At 44.9% G+C, this 19,987-nt stretch overlaps 1 protein-coding gene across 1 annotated transcript; it reads right to left on the reverse strand.

Annotated features, from left to right (window-relative positions):
* Nucleotides 1-2,590: 2,590 nt before the first annotated feature.
* Nucleotides 2,591-18,151, reverse strand: LOC123650233 (pancreatic lipase-related protein 2-like). The gene is made up of 12 exons (XM_045568833.1): nt 18,088-18,151; nt 17,210-17,364; nt 15,623-15,748; nt 14,714-14,848; nt 13,896-14,007; nt 12,323-12,442; nt 11,028-11,147; nt 8,740-8,858; nt 8,100-8,229; nt 6,409-6,520; nt 5,362-5,529; nt 2,591-2,654 (listed from the first exon to the last, which is right to left on the reverse strand). The coding sequence occupies exons 1-12, from the start codon at nt 18,134-18,136 to the stop codon at nt 2,591-2,593; spliced, it is 1,410 nt and encodes a 469-aa protein (XP_045424789.1). The 5' UTR covers nt 18,137-18,151.
* Nucleotides 18,152-19,987: the final 1,836 nt, after the last annotated feature.

Here is a 19,987-nt window from a genome sequence, read left to right on the forward strand (position 1 = left end):
GGTGTCTCTGTTACTCTTAAAGAATAACTCGTGTCAGCTGGCCTTTCCTGCTTCATTTAGCGTCTGTTTATTACGTGCCAGGCACTGCAGTACGGGTAGAAGCAGACGAAGCTGGGATTCAAGGCCAGCTCGGCCTCATAGCAGAGCTGAGCACTTAGGCCCTATATCACCCCATGGGATTTTGTACAAATAAAGATAGAAAGTGTCATTATCATCTCTTGGAAGGAAACATATGTGGTGATTCTCGACCTTGGCTATAAATCTCCTGAAAAGCTTTAAGGAGTTTTAAAAATACTGGTGTCCCAACCCAGAAATCATGATTGGTCTAGGATACAGCCTAGACGTGGGATTTTCTTCTAAAGCTCCACAGTGACTCTAGCATGCAGCCAGGACTGAGAACTTCTGTCCTATAGTTAGTTTGTGGTTTTATTGAGATCTAGAATATCTCAGGTTTCAGACAAGGATCTATTTCATTGTACAAGGCTAAGATTTTACATATTACATGGGGCTTTAAGAAAAAGAATTTAGAAAATAAAAGGAAAGAAAAGGGAAAAAGGAAAATGAAACAAAAATCCCAATATATTGAGCTCAAGCACTTGGGTTCCATTATGGATTAGAGGCCTCCCTGTAAAGGGAAGAGAAAGCTCCTTTACCCCTATCTCTGGATCTCAGCGGACGCATCACCTGCAATTCTCTTCAAGCACCAGCCACTGCTGTCTCGGTGCCACTCCCTCTATCTGTTAGATGAGGTCATTTTTGGATTCTAAGAATCAAACACTGAATAACCCCACACTGGCCCAACAGGTGCACCTTACTACCCAACCCTGCCTCAGGCCTTGAAAATGACACCCTCTACCGGGCACCTGCCCGTTTACTCACCAGGGGCCCCAGGAATGACTGACTGGGCAATTCTGCTGGGGGCATGCAGGAGGCTGTGGCGGGGTGAGCAGGACCCCACGCTGGCACGTCCACATTCTGCACAGGCCCCAGCAGCTCTGCACTGAGGAGGTGCCAAGCCCCAAAGCTGGGCACAGCCTTGAAAAAAGACTATGCAGGCTGGAATATCAGGCTCAGGAAGGAAAGCTGGAAACCTAGTCCCGGCTGTCTCACCTGGCCCTGACCAGGTGTGAGTTCAGGCGGTTAGAGCCCTCGGGGTAGCCACTGGGGTTATGGGTACCCACAGAACCCTCCAAGTATGAGCTGGGCATAGGCCAGCCAGGTACAGGCCCTGTGAGGAGCTGCTCCAAGCCCTCTAAACTGATTTTCCATTTCCTCCCAGGGTGAGTGATACATTGAGCAAAATATTTGCATATGACAGAATAGTCCAATTTTCTTAATATTAAAGAGCTCTTTAAAGTACAAATTATATTAAAAAGATGCCTAAAATTGTCAAAGAATTTTGGACAACTCATAGAGAAAGAAATACAAAGAGCCATTAAACTCAGAAAAGATGTTCACCCTCATTCATAATAAAATCTATGCAAATTACAATGCAAGGAAATGCACTTTTACCTATCCAATCGGCAAAAGGTTTGACAATATGCCACATTGGTGAGGGTGTGAAGTGCTCTCATAGGAAATTGCCAATATTTGACTTTTCTGACCTGCAAAAGTGGCAATTTCATATGGTTCAACCTCTTATATTGTTTGTTGAAATGTAAATTGGTATAATCACTGCAGAGGGTAATTTGGCAATATTGACCAAAATAAACCTATTCCAAATAGTTATTGGTCAAATATATATAACATAGAAAATATCATAAAAGGGCATTAATTGCGTGAATATTTGTAATAGAAAAATAGCAGGTCTAACCATATACATGCCATGTACATATCTCAGTGAAATCTATGATGCCCTATGAGGAATGAAGAAGTTCTTTCTGCACCATTAGAGACTAATATGAAATTTTCTGTTAGTGAAAAAAGCAAGATGCAGGACAGTGTGTATAGTGTGCTGCCACCTGTGCTTAGAGACAAAGGGTGTGGTGGGGCTGAGGTGCATGAGATGTATACATATGTGTATGTAGAATATTCCTAGGAAAAAAAATCCAAGTTGTCTCTGGGAAGAACTGAAAGACTTGAAGGCAACAGTAGAAAGAGACTCACGTTTTATAAGCATACTCCACTGTATCATTTGAATTTTGTACCATGTGCATGTGTTAATTTTTTTAAGCCCCTCTTCCTCCATGCCACGGGTGGATTTTTAACCTAACTCTTAATAGTTTCGAGTTACACATGCCACAAACTGCTCTCATGTGGTATCTACCCTATTCCCCTAGGATCTTAAAAGCGGGCAGGGCAGCACATGGGAGCAGCAATGACCTTTTCAGATAGGACAGAACTTAATTTTCTACGGAAATAAAATACATTTGAACAGGCCACATAAAGTGCCCAGAAAGAGAGAGACGGTGGTGGAAGTGGGTGGATGGGAAGTTCCAGGCATTACTTGTGGCAAACTTGGCTCCAGTTTCAATAACCATCTCTGAAATGTGACCCCAGAACATGAAGAATGTCAAACTAACACCTCAACCTCAAACCAAGTGCATTAAAATCTTTATTACAATAAAGAGACAAGAGTTGCACCACGTTTTTAACAAGGGTAAAGAGTTTGCAAAACATCTTCTTCAACAGTGTCGCTGCTACAAAAATTGTACCTGTGGAAGAAAACATTTTCAGCATGAGGCTCTTTAGCTTGTAGAAATGTGACATCAGGTGAGTAAACAGTATTTAGCCAACTCCCTGGGTCCAGCATCCTTTGACTGAAAAGCTCTGCTACGCCAGGGAGGGTCCAAGTGATTTTTCCTAAGTCAGCCTGCTTAAAGAACATCCTCTTCTCCTTGTGGACTCTTAATGGGTTAAAAGTGAACCAGCTGTGTCAAACTAAAGCTTTACAAAACTGAGGGGTCTTTCAGTGGGCCTGTTGCTTCCGGCCCAGCAATGAGTTTTAGGGGTCAGGGGTACCCCAGATGGCCCAGAGGGGACTTTCCCTGTTAAGATCACCAAGGAACCCTCATACACAGCTTCTGGGAATAAAATGTGGCAGCCACTTTGGAAACAGTCTAGCAGTTCCTATAAAGGTTAAACAGAGTTATCCCATGGTCCAAGCAATTCTACTCCTAGCTATCTACCCAACAGAATGAAAACAAAATCTTGTATATGAATGTTCATAGCAGCATTATTCATAACAGCCCCAAAGTGGAGACAACCCAAAATGACCATTGACTGATAAATGGATAAACAAAATGTGGTATATCCATGTAGTAGAATATTTAACAATAAAAAGGATTCCAGTACTGATAAACACTATATGAATGAGCTTTGAAAACATGCTAAGTAAACGAAGCCAATCACAAAGGTGCATAATACACACACACACACACACACACACACATATAGTATCATTCCATTTATATGAAATGTTCAGAATAGGAAAACCTGTAGAGACAGAAAGTAGATTAGTGGATGTCTAGGGCCGGGGAAGCAGGATGTGTGGATTGGGGGATGATAGCTAATGGGTAGGGGTTTCTTTCTGAGGTGATGAAAATGTTCTAAAATTGATTGTGGTGATGGTTGCACAACTTCATGAATATACTAAAAGCCATTGAATTATATACTTTAAATGGGTGAATTTTATAGTATGAGAATTATATCTCAATAAAATTGTTTAAAAACGAACAAGATCATGGAGGGTTATCAGTGATGCAGGGCACTTCTGGCCTCCTCCTTGGCTCGCAGGTGTCTCTGGCTCAAGGGGCACAGCGTGGCCACGCCAGCCCTCCCTCAGGGCTTAGCTTCAGAATGTAGCTCCTTGATGAGGGAGGCTTTATGTGGTGTGGGAACTCTGGTATTTGGAATATATAGTGTGTGTTCTATATTGTACGTAAAAATAAGAACTACCCCCCTAAACCTAAATAATGTGAAATCCAGATACTTCCACAGTGTATTTCATTGCCAGACCTCGTGGACTCCTCAGCTCCCCATCTAGCTGGGTGAGCCAGTGGGTACTATGGAAAGAGCACGGACGGGACATCAGAAGACCCGGGTCCCAGTCCTTGTTGTGCCTCACACCGTGTTATGCGCTTGAGTACAGTAGCACTCCAGTCCCCCACCATCTTTGGTTTCAGTTACTCGTGGTCAACCATGGTCCAAAAATATTAAATGGAAAATTCCAGAAACAAGTTATTCATAAGTCTTAAATTGCACATCATTCTGAGTAGCATGATGAAATCTCACACTATCCATTCTGTCCCACCTGGGATGTGAATCATGCTTTTGTCTAGTATATGCATGCTGTACAGCGTGTATGTATAGAAAAAACATATATACGGGGTTCAGTACTATCTGTGCTTTCAGGCATCCACTGGATGGGGGTCCTGGAACACATCACATGTGGTTAGGGGGGAACTACTGTATACAAAGTAATGGCACAGCAACTATGACATCTGATCCTTCCAACATACACTGAGGAATTGGAGTATTACCACTTTTACAGCTAGCAAAGTTAAGGCATACAGCTGAATAAAATCTTAGTGTGTGTTTTGAAAACATTTTGAAGCCCAATATTTTTTTCCTTTAGCTTCCCTGTGTGGTCTTGGACAAGTTACTCAACTCTCCAACTCTCACTTTCCTCATCTTAAATGAGAGCAGTTGAGAGGTGACGTTTCCTTCATTTACTAACATCCCATTTTCCAATGACCCTCTTTTAAAGTGCCCTTCTTTCTTTGCATATTTTAAAACAGTTATGTTCCCTCCCAACCCAACATGAGATTCTATTCCCTCAGAATGAGAAGAGCTTGCCACTGTGATTCCCAACACAGTGTATACCCCTTTTATGCCATAGTCTCCAAACAAACCAATTTACATTAATATCTGCACATTAACTGAAATCAACTCAGAGGTTTCCCCGTGTAGTTCCTAGGTGTTGTCCTTATTGTTTGAGATAAAACACTCTCATAGTTGCCTGTTTCTTGAATCTATGCCTACAGCCATTGCCTTGCCCCTGCCAAGTTGAATTTTTTCTAAGGAAAATGATGTTTGATTTTTCAAAGTAAAGCAGATGGATAGATGGAGAGTTGAGATGAATAGTTGGGTAGATGAATGGGTGAATGGGAAGATGAAAGGATGGCTGAATGGCCAGAAGGATGAGGAGACAGATGTCCAGGTGGGAGAGTGCATGGATGAGTGGGTGGGTAAGTGGTTCAGTAGATGCACAGAAAAAGATAGAAGAATGGACAGATGGGTGGATGAATGGATGGGTAAATGGACATATAGATGGGTAGGTGGGTGATAGGATGGATGGATGCATAGATGGATAGATTGATACATAAATAATCAGACTTAGATGGAATAAAAGATACATACTCAGTCCCATTTTCACCACTTTGCACTGTGATCTGGGAAGCCCCCAGTTTGGGTGAAAAGAGATTTATCACATGGTTGTCCCAGAGGAACTTAACCTTCTGGATTTCTCCAACATTGAGATCCACATCAATGTCACGTATGTGACTTGCATCTGGTTCAAGAGATCCTCTGAAAATATAACATAAATGTGTTATATCAGCTGGATATATGAATACATAAGATGATAGTAATCCATTGTTTCTCCAAACAATGGCTGCTGTTGTTGATTTTCTGCAAATACCTCGAATGACTTCATATGCATCAAGGAGCTGCCCAAACACAAGTGTATTTGTGCATAACACACCTTTTAAAAATATTGGACCCCAGATTTCCAATGTTCTACTTTGTCCCTAAAGAAAAGTCAAATATTTGGGGTGGCATATTAACCCTGTAAGCTCTTGCTACAGGACCAATTGATGTAGTGTCCTAGGTAAAGATGCATGTGGTTCAGCCAATGGCATCTGTTAGCATCTCATATGTAGCACAGAAAGTTGTCAAAGAAATTTACCTCAACATGAAAATTATTATTCAAAGTTAGTGCAAAAACAGAATCTAATTTTACCACACAGGTTATGTATTTGTCCAACACATATTTACCAAGCACCTCCATATGCCCAGCAAAGCCAGGTCCTGAGACCACACAGCAAGGAGAAGCTGGCCCTAGGCTTCATGTGCACCTGTCTGTGGGGATGAATTGTGTGTTGGAAATGTGCCATACAGATGTGCATTCCTACGGAGAGTTTGATGTTCATAAAAGCCAGGTGAGGTGATTGATTCCAAAAGGAGTTAGCACATGACTCATTTTAAACAGTGAGTTCCCTCTCTCTGGGCTTCACTCTTCTCATGTGTAAAATGGGATAATTGAACTCTTAGATGCTAAGACTTCCTTCTAGCTTGGACATTTTAGGATTCAATGGTTCTGTATAATAAATGCCTACATTTATAAAGGAGTTTATACCCAATATTTTATGAATAATCTATTATAGAAAGTATGGTTATTGAACTTACTTGAAAATCTCATATTGTTCTGAGTTTCCATTACTCCCATACAAAGCAATCCTGATGTACCCGCTCAGTTTCTTTTCTCCAGACAGTGTGACTGATACCCTATATCTCCAGCCTGTCCAAAGAAATACAATCAGTTCAACGAACTCATCTTATTGAAAAAATGACCCAATGGAAGCATTATTGTTCCAAGCTCTGAATCCCCCATGGGTGGGAGGTAAGGGGGGATGTGACTTAATTGATTTCCTGGGACCCAGAATTCAGATTCTAGGTGGGGGTGAGGGACTCAGGGGACAGTGAATATTGTGGTTCAGCATAACCCCTTACCAACACAGCAAGGTATGTGCCCTTGGACAAATGAAGGGCAGCTGGTTACTGCACATGTGTGTCCTGACCGATACATGGTGCAGTGGACTGAACGTCTGTGTCCCCCCAACATTCACGTGTTGAAATCCTAGCCCCCAGAGTGATGGTATTAGGAGGTGTGGCCTGAGATAATTAGGTTGTGTGGGTGCAGCTCTCACGAATGGGATCAATGCCCTTATAAAAGGGACCCTGGAGAGCTGTCTTGCGCTCCTTCTGCCATGTGGGAAGATACAAGACAATGGCAGCGTGCACAAGAACCCGGTCATGGTGGCACCCTGATCTGGTACTTCTAGCCTCCAGAACTGTGAGGAATAAATTTCTATTGTTTATAAGCCACCCAGTCTATGGTATTCTGTTATAGCAGCCTGAACCGACTAGGGCACTTAGTGTATGCATTGCATGGTGTTTTGTCACTTGCCTTTTCACTTAATATGCCTTAAACATTTTCTGTCTTCAGTGCATAGAGCTATATCCTTCTTTTTAATGGTTACATGTAGTATTTTATAGTATGTAGTCATTTGCCAACCGATGGACATTTAGATTTTCCCCTCAATCTTTTGCTATTATTAATAAAAATGAGTCAACATCCTTGAACATACCTTCTTATGCACACATGCAAGTATTTTTCTACTGTATGTTCTGAGAAGCAAGTGACTGGATTACAGAAATATGTATATAAGACTTTATAGATACTGCCAAACTGTTATCTTTTACAATAAATATTGTGAGGATTACATGAAATACGGTATGTGAAAAGTGTTTTGTAAAGTGGTATATACATTTTGTTAAAATTTAAAACTCCCTTAGAAAACAACTGCTCTTCTCTCCAGCCATTATATGATATTATTTATAGCAAATAAGTCTTGATTGATTTTACTATCTTTACTTTTTTAATGAGAAGCTGAGCAAAACAATAATAACACAAGATGTGTGTATGTGTGTGTGTGTATGTATATGTGTGTGGATGTGTAGCGGGTCTACTATGAAAGATAATCATAACTGCCATGACTTCTTGACTTACAATGACTTTGCCTCATGTTGCCCTCTTGTTCTGTTAGTAGATGCATTCTTCCTGCAACAGTGGTGGGTGGACATGTGACCCAGCCTGGGTCAATCATTGTACTTTACTCTGCTAATCAGGATTATTGAGTAAAGAGGCAAACATGAGACCCAAGACAAATTCCCTTCTACTGTCCTTACATTACAGCTTACTGGTTGTAGTTGAGTTTCTGTCAGTTGCTACCAACGATCCTGCCTAATAAGGCTGGCACACCTTTTAAAATTATTAATATTTGCAAGCATTTTAAGTGAGTAAAGTGAAAACTTACGAGTAAAGTTACCACTATCTCCTGTGTTCAGGAAAAATGTTTGTCCCACAGCATTGGTATTCCCCTTAAATTGGTCAGCATAGTGTCCCATTTTGGGGCATCCTTCAGTTGGACAAGGGAAACAGCCATTCTAGTGGAAAAAATCATAATTTTTACTGTTAGTGGTAGGCCTTTGATTCAATCAATCAATGCATTTATCTATCTACCTATCTATCCATCTACCCATTCATCCTCCATCCAGCCTCTCATCTACTACTCATCTATCCTTCCATTCATCCATCCATTCTCCCATCCATTTACTACTCCATGCATGCAAATATTTGTCTATCTATGCATCCACACATCCATGCATTCATCCCCAGAATTGTGCACAGAACTGTGCTAGGCCCTTCTTTCAGCTTCTGTGTAGATTGGAAATTTTTCTAAAGAAAGAGCTGGGGACCCCAGGGAGGCCACAGCATAGTCTATGCCTCTCCCCTCCCACCCCTGACTCCTGGAGGAGGAAGTCTTTGTGAGAATTTCCAGTATCTCCCCCATTAGTTTCAGAGTTACTCCTGTATGCTCTGTTCTAAGCCAAAGTGACAAAAACATGGACAACAGGGCAACCAACATCTTCCCCAGCCTCCCTGGTGTGACCTACCTCCTGAAACTCATCATAGGAGGCACAGGGGTAGCCCAGAAAGCCATCGGGGTTGAGGATACTGCTTGAATAATACTTGAAGCTTCGCAGGTGATTGCAAGCTATAAAGTTTGTGGTCCCTGAAAAAGCAAAGGCCCAAGGAGCTCAAAGGAAGCCTTTCACCTCTGAAGTGTGAGCCATTCTGACCAAGTGAGGAAACACCTCCCCGTTTCACTGGTGGGTGTCAGCACACTCCTGAACACTCTGGGGCATTGGCTGAGGAGGACTTAGTCAGGGCCAGGCAACTGTTGAGGAGTGACAAGTTCTAACAACCTCGTTGATCCACTCCTCTAGGGGCCAGGAATGTGTTGTAAATGAATGAGGAGGGCTGGGGATCTGGATCGTGGTGGGGGAGGCAGAGTCAGAGAGAGAAGAAACAGCTTTTAAAAGGGATCTTACACAGCCCAGCCAGTTGTTGCATGTTAAAGGCCCAAATTGCTTGTTCTTCTAATTTTTCAGGAGAATCTCAACTTTTACATGAAAGTCTTCCCATGCTTCAGTGGTAGCAGTGCATCCCCGTTTTTAAAATAGTGGCTGTGCAGGCCCATGCAATGCTGCTGTGGATCGCACTCTACCCACGTGTGAAGACTCCGGACTACCAGGACAGGCCTTTCGTATAAACCAACCTCTTCTGTGCCTCGGCCTCAGGCTGAGAAATCCACCCTCTTTGCTATGCCGAGCACAAGGCACAAGGAGTGCACAGTGAGGTTGCCATGGCCCCTGGCTACTCCTTCACTGCATTAGTCACCTTTCAACTCAAGTCCTCTTGTTTGGAAAATTGTTTTTTCATTCTGGCTACTTGGTACAAAACTTCCCATGGAGTAATTCACAGTGACCTCAGACATAGCTGGGGACCACTCCTGGAGGTTGGGTGGGCTTCATCTCCCACCCACTGTGGAAGGAGCACCCCTTCTGGTGCCGGGTGGATCCGCTCCCCATGGCTTCCAGCCGAAGCTGGGTTCTATGTGCCCCACGCTGGCGCTCATCACCAGAAAACAGAACCTGTTTCAAACTTAATTATTTCTTTCATCCAAAATTGCTGCCCAGGGACCCCATAATAGGGGAGAAAGTGGATTTAATTGTTCTTCAGTGCCCAGCGCCTGGGCGACTCAGCTCGACACAATAGAAACACACTCCAGTGTTCATGGGCTTGTTCACTCTAAATTGCCTCTCTAATTAAACCTGGGCTTGTTCCTATTATGTGCCTTGCTTGTCATTTGTGGGAGGGGGCAGCTATTATTGTGACACTGGTGTTCTTTCAGGGAGCAGGGAACAGTCACATCTCCCCAGAAGTTAGCTGGTACAGAGCCGAGAGGTCAAGAGCTCCATTTACCTGTCAGGGGAAGCTGGTGTTGCTTTATTGACTTTGCTCTTTGACATCAAGCACATGGAATATGAAAATCCCACACAAAGCCATTCAATTCAAGGGAGTATGTAGTGACTGTTTTGGGCTAGACCCTGAGCAGGGTACTGGGGTGTTTGGGATGCTGAAGGCACAGTCCTTGGCCTCTGGCAACTCCCAGCTCAGAAAAATAAAGACAGATAAAATGAGCAAGGCTCAAAGCCTCCCCTTTCAGGGAAGGGAGTGAAGCCTAGTCTCCAGAGAGGGGGCAACACAAATAGCCGAAGGCTAGAACAAGAGGCAGCTAATGTATATGGTACCTAAAGGTCACTGAATGCTAGGGGTATGTTTCTTGCTTTCTTGGATGAACAGAAATACACACGAGGCTCACCAGCAGCCACCATGGGTCCCCTAGACCTCCAGGCCTCCCCTGTCCCACATGCACCCCAATCCCACAGAGCACATCCCTTGTTTGCGTTCTTCTTACCAGCTCAGTACCCTTTTATTCCCAGCACCTGACAATAGCAATCAGCAAGAAAAGTCAAAGCCCTTTGACTCTGTGCTGATGCCCTGAAGTTCTTTAAGGAGCAGGTGCTGAAGGCAGAAGGGACAGCCCGAACCAGAGCCAAGTCCAGCCCTCATCCCAGCATCTTGACCACTGGGGGAGATGGCACAGCCTGGGGCATGAGATCAAGTTTTTATAGTCAGAAATTGGGCTTCAATAAAGGGTGGCCTTAGACAAACTGTGTAACTTTTCTGATAGTAACCATCACATAGCATTGTTGTGAAAATGCCTGGTACAGAATAAGCCCCTGGAAGTGGTGGCAAATTCAGTATTAGGAAGGCCAGACCATACATTCTACTTCCTCCTCAAATAGAGCAATTGCTGTCTCTTGAATTTACATACCTTCCCATATTCCATTTAAATCAATGATGGTTGAAAGGATATTTTTCTGACATCCAGGCATTTCCTCTCCTCCATTTGGAAAGAAATCCAGGTGGCCCACCTTTTGGCTCATTCCAAAACCTGAAATATTTGAAGCAGAGGTGAGCAGAAAGCTAAGTGGTCCCAAGTTAGATCGTGGCCACAACAAGATGTTTAACTTGTTCCAATCAGAGAGAGAACCTTCTTGGCAGATTCTCCCCTCAGCACAGCCACCAACACCTCTAGCTCTGCAGAAAGTTTTCAGAGATGGGTACTTGGCAAGATGAGTATGGAAAAGAGAACAGAGGAAGTGAGATGGGGGAAGCTGGGCTCTGGGCGAGTGTGCACACGTATATTAGTGTGTGTGTCTGTCTTGGGAAGGCCCTGGATAATACTGATACACCCCAATACCATTATGCACCGGTAGAAACCTATCAGGACTAGTGCGACTATTATGACTTCATTCATTGTAAAATTCTGATTTCTACATTACACTGTTATGTTGAAAGCCATAGCATAATGGCTAGGAGCTTTGGCTTTGAGGCCCACAGGTCTGTGAGCAAATCCTTGTTCTACTTACAGATTTAGTGATCTTGGGCAATTAATTAACCTCATTGAGCCTCAGTTCTCAGTTATGAAATGGTGACAATGATACCCACTTTTTAGGGTGTTACCAGATTAATGAGCTAATGTGTGCAAAATGTTCAGTGCAGCACATGGTAAACAGTAAGTGATAACATCATTATCATCATCATCATCAAAAACATACCCTTGATTGGCAAGTTTCATGCATAGTTATATAAGAAAATATTCAAAAAAAGAGCATCGGTTTTAGAAGAATTAAATAAAGGGATAGATTTAGTCTCCAACAAAGCAAACTGTAACCAAAGCTTTGACAAAAGAAGAAAAAAAATGCAAAAGTTAACTTTGTATTTTACAAGTACCGGTCAAGTATCAAAAATTATACATCTGTCACTTTAGGTGTTGGTAGACTGGGGAAGGATATAGGGGTTAAGGATTGAGTGAAAACCTACCATAGACTATAGAATTGTTTTTTGTCTAACCTGAGGCTGCATGCTGATACCACTGACACTGTACTAGTTATTTATTTGAGGCTGGTACCCATTTTTGAATGGTTGCTGCCGAAGCCTTTCCTATAGTTAACCATTTTGAATAGCTGCTCCCCGAAGTGTGTGTGTATATGTATGGAGGTGGACCTGGACCCAATGTCATCAATTCTAGCCCTGGTCACCAGGAGATGGGATTGAGGAACTCACCTAGGGAAGGGATGAGGGGAGCAGCATCCGTGTGAATCACATCCACAAACACTGCATCGGATGGGTCCAGCCGAACCTCCTCGGGCGTGTCCTGGAAACATGGCTCTGCTGGATCCAGCCCTGACAGGGAGGAGTGGACAAGCTGCACTCTAAGAAAAACTGGGATCTAAACCCCATACCCGCAAACTGAATGTGATGATTCCTGAGCAAAGGGCCCCATACTCCAGCAGCTATGGTTTAGGGGATTGGGTCTGTAGCTCCTGGTCTGCTTGGGAGAGAGGGGCTGGGACAGAAAGGCCAGCAGTGGGGTTGTTGCCTGTGGAAGAACATTTGGAAATTCCTAGTGCCTGGCTTGTGGAGGATCAGGGGAGCACCCTTGCCTCCCACCCACATTGCCATTTTTCTTTCTGTCCTCACATGTTACCATTGGCCACTGCTCTGAGAGACCGAAAGCTGCCTGGCCTTCCCAGCTACTCCCCAGTCCCCAAGCCCTGCACACTTCTATTCCTTTGTGTCTTCTCTCATGCTGCTCCCCAGCCTGCTGTGCCCTTCCCCGCATTCTTCCTTTATCTAAATCGTTTTACTCCCAGATCCAGCACAAACACCACCTCAGCATGGTTAAAAGGAAAATCTAACCCCTCTCCTTTCTTGGCCCATTCCATCCACATTGCATTATTTTGCATTTGTTAATTCTGCTGTGGATTTTATTTGCCTACTCTGTTGTCTGCCTCCTGGACTAGACTGTGGGTTTCTTGAAGCAGGGGCTGTGCCCAGGTCATCTGTGCCCAGGAGTGGGCCACGCAGTGATCTGTATTTTTGCCCAGCTTCTGCTCCAGGCCAAATGTCTGTCCTCTCTGAGCATCAGCATCCTTATCCGGAAAGCAGGAATAGTGACAACAGCCCACCTTATAGGGTCATTGTGAAAACCCCACGAAAAGATGTAAAAGAAAGTACTTGGAAAACTGCAAAATTCTAGATAAACATCAACTGTTATCCCCCATCCTTCACCCAATGCCTTGAGCAAAGGGATGTTGAACTGTTTGCTGAAGTTATATACCGATTTGGCTGCACAGAATAAATAGTTGTGTCTTTGTCTTGTATGCATTCATTCTGCCTAGTGATTCATTCATTCATTCATTCATTATTTACTGAGCACCTTTTATGTGGAAGGTCCCAGCGAGCCACTTTCATTTTCTGCTTTCTCCTGGCACAACGAAGACATTCAATAAATTTTGTGGAGCTGATGAATTTTTTATCATCTCACTTTTTTTTTAAACTTTGCCTCGCAATAATAACCCTTCAGTCATGGATTCAATGTGCTAGTTAAATCTTTCTTTTTAAAAATGAATGTATTTTTATTTATAAAATTTATTTGATAAGTAAAATGTTTATAAAATACTTTCTATTTTCTATTAATAATACACATTATTTTGAAATTTAAGTCCAGCATCAGCTAAAATCCGCTCCCTGAGGACCAGTAGGGGCGCCCTTCGCCCGGAAAGTGCATGGGGAGAGGCTTCAGCTGCACGCACCCTGGGTCTTGGGACCCCGGCCCGGCCCCTGCGCCCCCTACCTGTGATCCTGCCCACGTGGCCCTCCAGCCTCCTGCCTGCCTCCCCGGCCACGTGCGCGCCCAGACTGTGGCCGATGAGGTGCACGTCTTCGGGGCTGTACCCCAGCTCGGTCTGCGGAGGGACGGTACGTCAGATCCCAGCGCACTGCGTGGGGACCTGCCGGTCGGGGAGGGGGCACCGGCCCCTGCCAGGGATGGGGGCAGGACCCGGGCGCGAAACTCGGAAGGAACAACCGCCGGCTCGGGGACGCAGCCTAGGACGGCGCGACAGGCCCGGGGACTGCAGCCTGCGTGTCCCAGGGCCGGGTCGTGCGCGCGGCAACAGTGCTGACCAGCGGCCGCCGAGCCAACTGCAGGCGGCCATCCTCCACCCGGCCGCCGCCTCCCTTCCTGTCTCCCTGGCAGGGGTGGGACCTATCTGGGAGAGCGTGCATCGTGGCCCCGGCCTGGGCTTCCCCAGGACCATGGAAAGGGCCTCCCCTCACGGGCTGTCTGAGACCTCCTGGGCAGCCCCGCCCGCGCTCTAATAACCACAACGGCCTGGGAGGAAGGCCTCACTTCAAAAGGGGAAACTGAGGCTATTTTACCCCAGGCCCCACCGCTAGGAAATGATGGGGCGCGGTGTCTTCAGGGCCGTAGGCAAGGGAGGGAGGTCGCAGCTTCGTCTTAGGAAGGGCATTTCTTGGTTAGAACCCGGACTCCTTGCTGCCAGCCCTGGCCTGCCCACCGGTCCCCAGGCTGCCTCTGGGTGCAACGCGGTGCTTCCCTGCCCCTCTCTCTGTCCCCGGCCCAGGGGACGGGCCCAGGCAGGGTTTTACCGATAGAATTTGTGTGAAGTAAGCGATCTCCGCCCCCACGACCCGAACGTTCTGCACGGCTTGGGAATATGTTGTGCGGGCCCCGAGTTTCCAGTCGACACAAATGCAGTTCACCTTCTCCACTTTAAACATATTCTGAGGAAGACAAAAAAAGGGGCAGAAATCAATTTATAAACAGAGATAGGAATTGACATCCATCAGGCAATTAGCTTGTGTCAGAGCTTTAATATTCCTTACACCCATCATAACTTCATCTTCCTGCAACACTATGAACCGGCTATATTAACACCTGCTTAATCGCTGTGGAAACCGGAAACAGACCTGGAACCGGTGAGTGACTTGTCTGAGGTCTGGCAGGTGGTTATTGACACAGCCAGGTCAAACAGACCACCTAATAGATCTGCAAGCAAACTACTGCCCAACAAAATGTCAAATTCAGCTCCTTCGTGGCACCAGCCACATTTCAATAACCATATGCGACTAGTGGCTCCTGATTTAGACAGTGCAGGTATAGGACATTTTCATCATTGCAAAACTTTCTAACAGACAGTAGTGCTTTAGAGGGTAAAATTTAAGTGTTTTTTTATGTCATGCAGGGGTTTTACATAAACCATCAGGGACAAATGCCAGTAAGTTTGCTGTAGTCTCCACCTTGGGGAGACTTTCTGACTGGACTCTGGGTCCCTCCGGCCTCAGAGGAGATGGTGGGGTAGGAATTGGTAGGTAGGGAAAACTTGGCAATGGATGCCCCTGAGAACCAGGCTTTCTTCAGTGGCTTTAGGAAGGACCCAGCCCTCCCTGGAGTATTTCCTTCCCTGATCTCTGGGGTGTTGGGGGTGCTGTTTTGGAATCTGTGTGTTGGGTGCTGGCCTCACGAGCGAGTGGCCAGGTGAGGAGAGGGGATCCTACCTGGCATATGTCTGACAGCCAGCTGTCCTCCCCGTTGTCTGTGAAGCCGTGGATGATGAAGCGTGTCTTGCGGTCCAGTCGGAAGTTTGAAGCCTTGATGGTATCTGGGTCGGCGGCATCGATTACCTGGTTTAATTAAAAAAGATGATTTTGCATGTTGGCCTTTCCAAGCCATGGATCTGAGATCAGAGGTTCAACTCCCATGAAGTTGAGTCAGACTAGAAGGAGCTCCTGACCTGGGGTTGTGGATAGAATTCAGAAAGTCCAAGTTCATGGACTTCTATTTTCATTAACCCCTAACTGAAAATCTAGCATCTCTGTAAATCATGAAATTAAGCAACAAACCACAGTGGTATTAGCAACACCTGTGACTCTGTCCCCAGTAGAAGTCATAGACATTTTTTAGGTCACATTATAGTTATTGCAGATATCTCAAAATATCATTTATACTCATCACTATTTTAAATTATAGTAGTTATTAGATCATCTCCTAGATCTTGTTAGTGAGATAATAAAGCAGCACATATATTACTGTTAATATATCACATATTTATATTTTTAAATGTTTTGATAACTGTTTTTCAATATAATAGGGTTCTTTTGTAATCCAATATATATATTTTTTTGCATTTAAAAACATTGCCCTGAGCAGGGCCTGTAGGTTTCCCCAGGTGGCCAGAGAGGTCTCTGGCACAGAAAAGGTGAAGAACCTCTGGGCTAGAGCATTAAGCCTGAGGGCAGATTCAGCTCAGTGGAGCTGTGTGACTTTAGAACACATTCCTAAATGCCCACAGGCCTGCCCCTTCCACAGACCCCATGGACAAGATGCCAGAAGGAAGATCACAAAATAGAAATAGCACAGTAACCATGTCCAAGCAGACTCCAGGCTACAGGCACTAAATGGAAATTTGTCACATAGGGCCCCACGGTGGGTGACCTCAGGGACCTAGAGACAGACGCCTGACTCTTTATACTGTCAGGGACCAGAGCTATGAGCTGCTTGAATTCTTAGCAAGATCTTCCTTGAAACTGTCTCCTGGTTACTTCTGACCCCCTGGAGCAAGCTGCCACCTGACAGGCCTTCTGGGAACTGAAGGGTGCTCCAAGGGGCCTCACCTTTTTTCTTTTGTGGTTAAATGTCCCCTTTTCCCAACCTGCCTTCTAATTCCTCAAAAACGATTTATACCCCCTCAGCCTCAATTCCTGAGGGGGGCTTCTCTCTGTCCACTGCTGGGTATAGAAAGGAGACAGACTGCAGGGAATGCCCTGGGTCTGGCTTTCTGCATAAATGTTGTGCCTACCCTGCTCCTCCCAGGGAACAAGGAGGTTTTGCTGGGGAAACCCCTGGAGTTCTGTGCCCCAGTGTGTGTGAATGTGTACATTTCTGGGTTAGATATTCACAGATTTCATCAGATACTTAGGGGTTTATGACCCCCAAAGCTAAGATAGCTATAAGTCTAACATTGGTGAGAGAGCATCATCTGGAAAGTTCCAAGGCAGTGACGTATGCCCTAGACAGCCAAGTGAAGACTCCAATGTGGGGGCCCAAATATACCTCCCATGCAGTCATTACATGCCCACTCTTACTTGGAAGTTGTCTGGATTTTCATTTGTGTACAGAAGGAAGCGGGTGTCAATGTCCTCAGGGGCCCAGGGAAATAACTTGAGAGGTCGCTGAGTGGTTCCCCCCCATGGTTTCTCATTAGAAAAGCAGCCAAAAGGTTCGTAGCAGATCTCTCCCCCTAAGGCAGAAAAAGCCACAGATAGCACATTTGTGAGGTTCTAGAAAGGAGCAATGCCATATCTATACAGGAAGACTCTGCAGGACCTAGCCCAGCTCTGGCTAAGGCCAATGCTGGTCTTTCTTGGTTCACCAAACTTCTGTGGTGATAAAAATCACCCAGGGGGTGGGGTGAGCATGTGCACTGCATATACACATTCCTAGTTCCCTCTTTCCGAGCTTCTGATTCTGAGGGTCTGGGGCAGGGCCCCCAGAAACATATATTTAATAAGTGTCCCTTATCATCAGGCAACTTGGGGAATTGCTGATCTACAGCCTGCTGCCTTAAACCATGGCCTCTTTCAGGAAAGTCCCGGCTGGCCCTTTACATATACTCATCCAATATTAAGTATTTAACAAGTGCCTACGGACTCTGTAGTACAGAGACGCTACTTGATTCGTCTTGACATCTCCATTGCATCCAGCACAGGTCATGCACACAGTAGGCATTCGCTGGTGTTTGTCCCATTCACATGTCTCCGTGTCATTCTTTTATGCACTTTTTTTTTTTTCAAATTATTCTCTGCCATTTCAGATTTTCCCTGTTGCTCTTTGAAAAGGTAAGTTTCTTAAGAATAGGAATGATTTATTTGTGCATCACATTGTATGTAGTAGGAGCTCAATACATGCAATTTATGACCCAAATAACCACATCTAAGTCTGAGAGTGGTGGCAGCATACTCACCTCTGACTGTGGCCAGGAGGAGAAAGCCAATTGTCCAAGACAGCAGCATCTGAATGGATAAAAACACAGACAAACCCAGATACCCATGTGCACAGTGTGAGGCTGGCAGCGGCAGGACCCACCCAGGGCAGGAGGCCTGGGGCACACATGGGAGAGTGAGTGGAACAGATACCCAGTGGCCTGGGCCCTACAGGTCTCTCCCTTGAGGTGGGGACCCTGAGGCTGAGGCCTCCTAACACACAGAGTTAGACAGCAGCACACTTGAACCCCAGGCTCAGGGGCTTCCACTGCAGTGATTTCTCTTCCCTGGGTGCTGTCCCTCTGGCAGCCAGGGCTACCCTATCCCTGCCAAGTCCCCTCCCCACGTGGGGCTGTGACTTACTGTGCTACACCAGAGCTTCTACTCAAGACCCAGCAGTTTGGCTGTGGCCTTTTATAACCTGGCTTTATCCTCTGGACTCCTTAGATGAAAGGTGGGGAAGATTAGATAGGGCACTGCACGTGGGTACTTTGAACCTACGTTATCATAAACATAAAGCTAGCTCAACCCGGGGAGCAGGACTGTTTATAAAGTAAGAATCATGGAAAGCAAAATCGACTTTGGGGATGGGCAAGGGCTCTGTTAATCTGAGTTTACAGGTTCAGTTGCCAAAACATTGCATTCCCAAGGTGATAACTGGGAAACACCAAGCTGTACATAATACCTTTGGATCAAAATCCCTTTGGACACATGAACCCCAAACCCATCATATTACCTGTTGCTCTTGCCAGATGGTGCAGGGATGGGAAGTTTGAAGACTTGCTGCTCAGTGGAAGTGAGAGTTTGCAAAGATACACATCTTCTTTACCGTAGGGGTGGGATTGGGGGAGAGCAGCCCCCTCCCCACCCAGTGAACCTAGACAGAGGATAAAATTGAAGGCAACCTCACAGACTGAGAAGCTCAAAAGGAAAATGAACATGGTTTGAATACAACTTTGTTTAGAAATAATATAGTTTTTTAAAAAAGTATTTCTGAGCTGTACCGGCTGTACCTTGACCTGGCGATAAGAAGTGGTGTTTTCTTTCCTTTATTGCTAGAGGAGAACCTGGGGGAATAGCCAGGTGATCTCTTTCCATGTTTTCAATTGGCACATAGTTTAGATACACCAATGTGCATAGATCTTAATTTTAAAACCTAAAGATAGTTTGATGAGTTTTGACAAATACATATTCCTATGTATATGCCCTAGATCAAGATATAAAATATTTTCAGCAGACAGATCCTTCTACCATCCTTCTAATAATACGCTGATTTCTGTCACCATAGATTAGTTTTGTCTGTCCTGGAATGTCATATAAATGAAATGACACAATATGTACTCTTTACTGTCTTGCTTTTTTCACACAAGACGATTTTGAGATTCATCCATGTTGTTACGTGTATCACTGTTTTTTTTTTTTTATTGCTGTGTAGTACTGGCATATTTCTGTGAGAATATGTCACAATTTGTTTATCCATTCTTCTGTTGGTGGACGTGTGAGTTCTTTCCAGTTTGGGTCTATTATGAACGCTACTTCTAGGAACATTCTAGTCCACTGTAATACATGTCTTTTGGTGGACATATGCACACATTTCTCTTGGATTTATACCCAGGAGCACTGTGGGAGTCCTGGGGTGTGTGCGTGCATAGCTTTAGGAGATGCTGCCAGTTTCCTGAAGTGGTTGCACCGGCGTAAACTCCCACCAGCAGTTGGGTGGGAGCTCCAGTTGCTCTGCATTCCACTCCCACCCTTTGATCAATCCCAGAAGTGCTGAGGTTGCCTGTAATTTCCCGAGGGTTTCAAGTGTAGAAAAATAACGTTTTTTTGGTGAAACTCCCTTCTGAGAATTCTGAGGCTGGAGGTGAACAGTGTGGCGCC

Source organism: Lemur catta, chromosome 14 (genome assembly GCF_020740605.2).
Source record: "Lemur catta isolate mLemCat1 chromosome 14, mLemCat1.pri, whole genome shotgun sequence".
NCBI classification, from domain to species: domain Eukaryota; kingdom Metazoa; phylum Chordata; class Mammalia; order Primates; family Lemuridae; genus Lemur; species Lemur catta.

Bases quoted from the DNA above. Each gene is read 5' to 3' on its own strand.
- LOC123650233 (XM_045568833.1), bottom strand. From the start codon at position 18,136: ATGCTGCTGTCTTGGACAATTGGCTTTCTCCTCCTGGCCACAGTCAGA. The intron at 15,749-17,209 runs GTAAGAGTGGGC...TAATTAAACCAG, and splicing joins AAAATCCAGACAACTTCCAA to GTAATCGATGCCGCCGACCC. The intron at 14,008-14,713 runs GTAAAACCCTGC...GTCCCTCCGCAG, and splicing joins ACTTCACACAAATTCTATCG to ACCGAGCTGGGGTACAGCCC.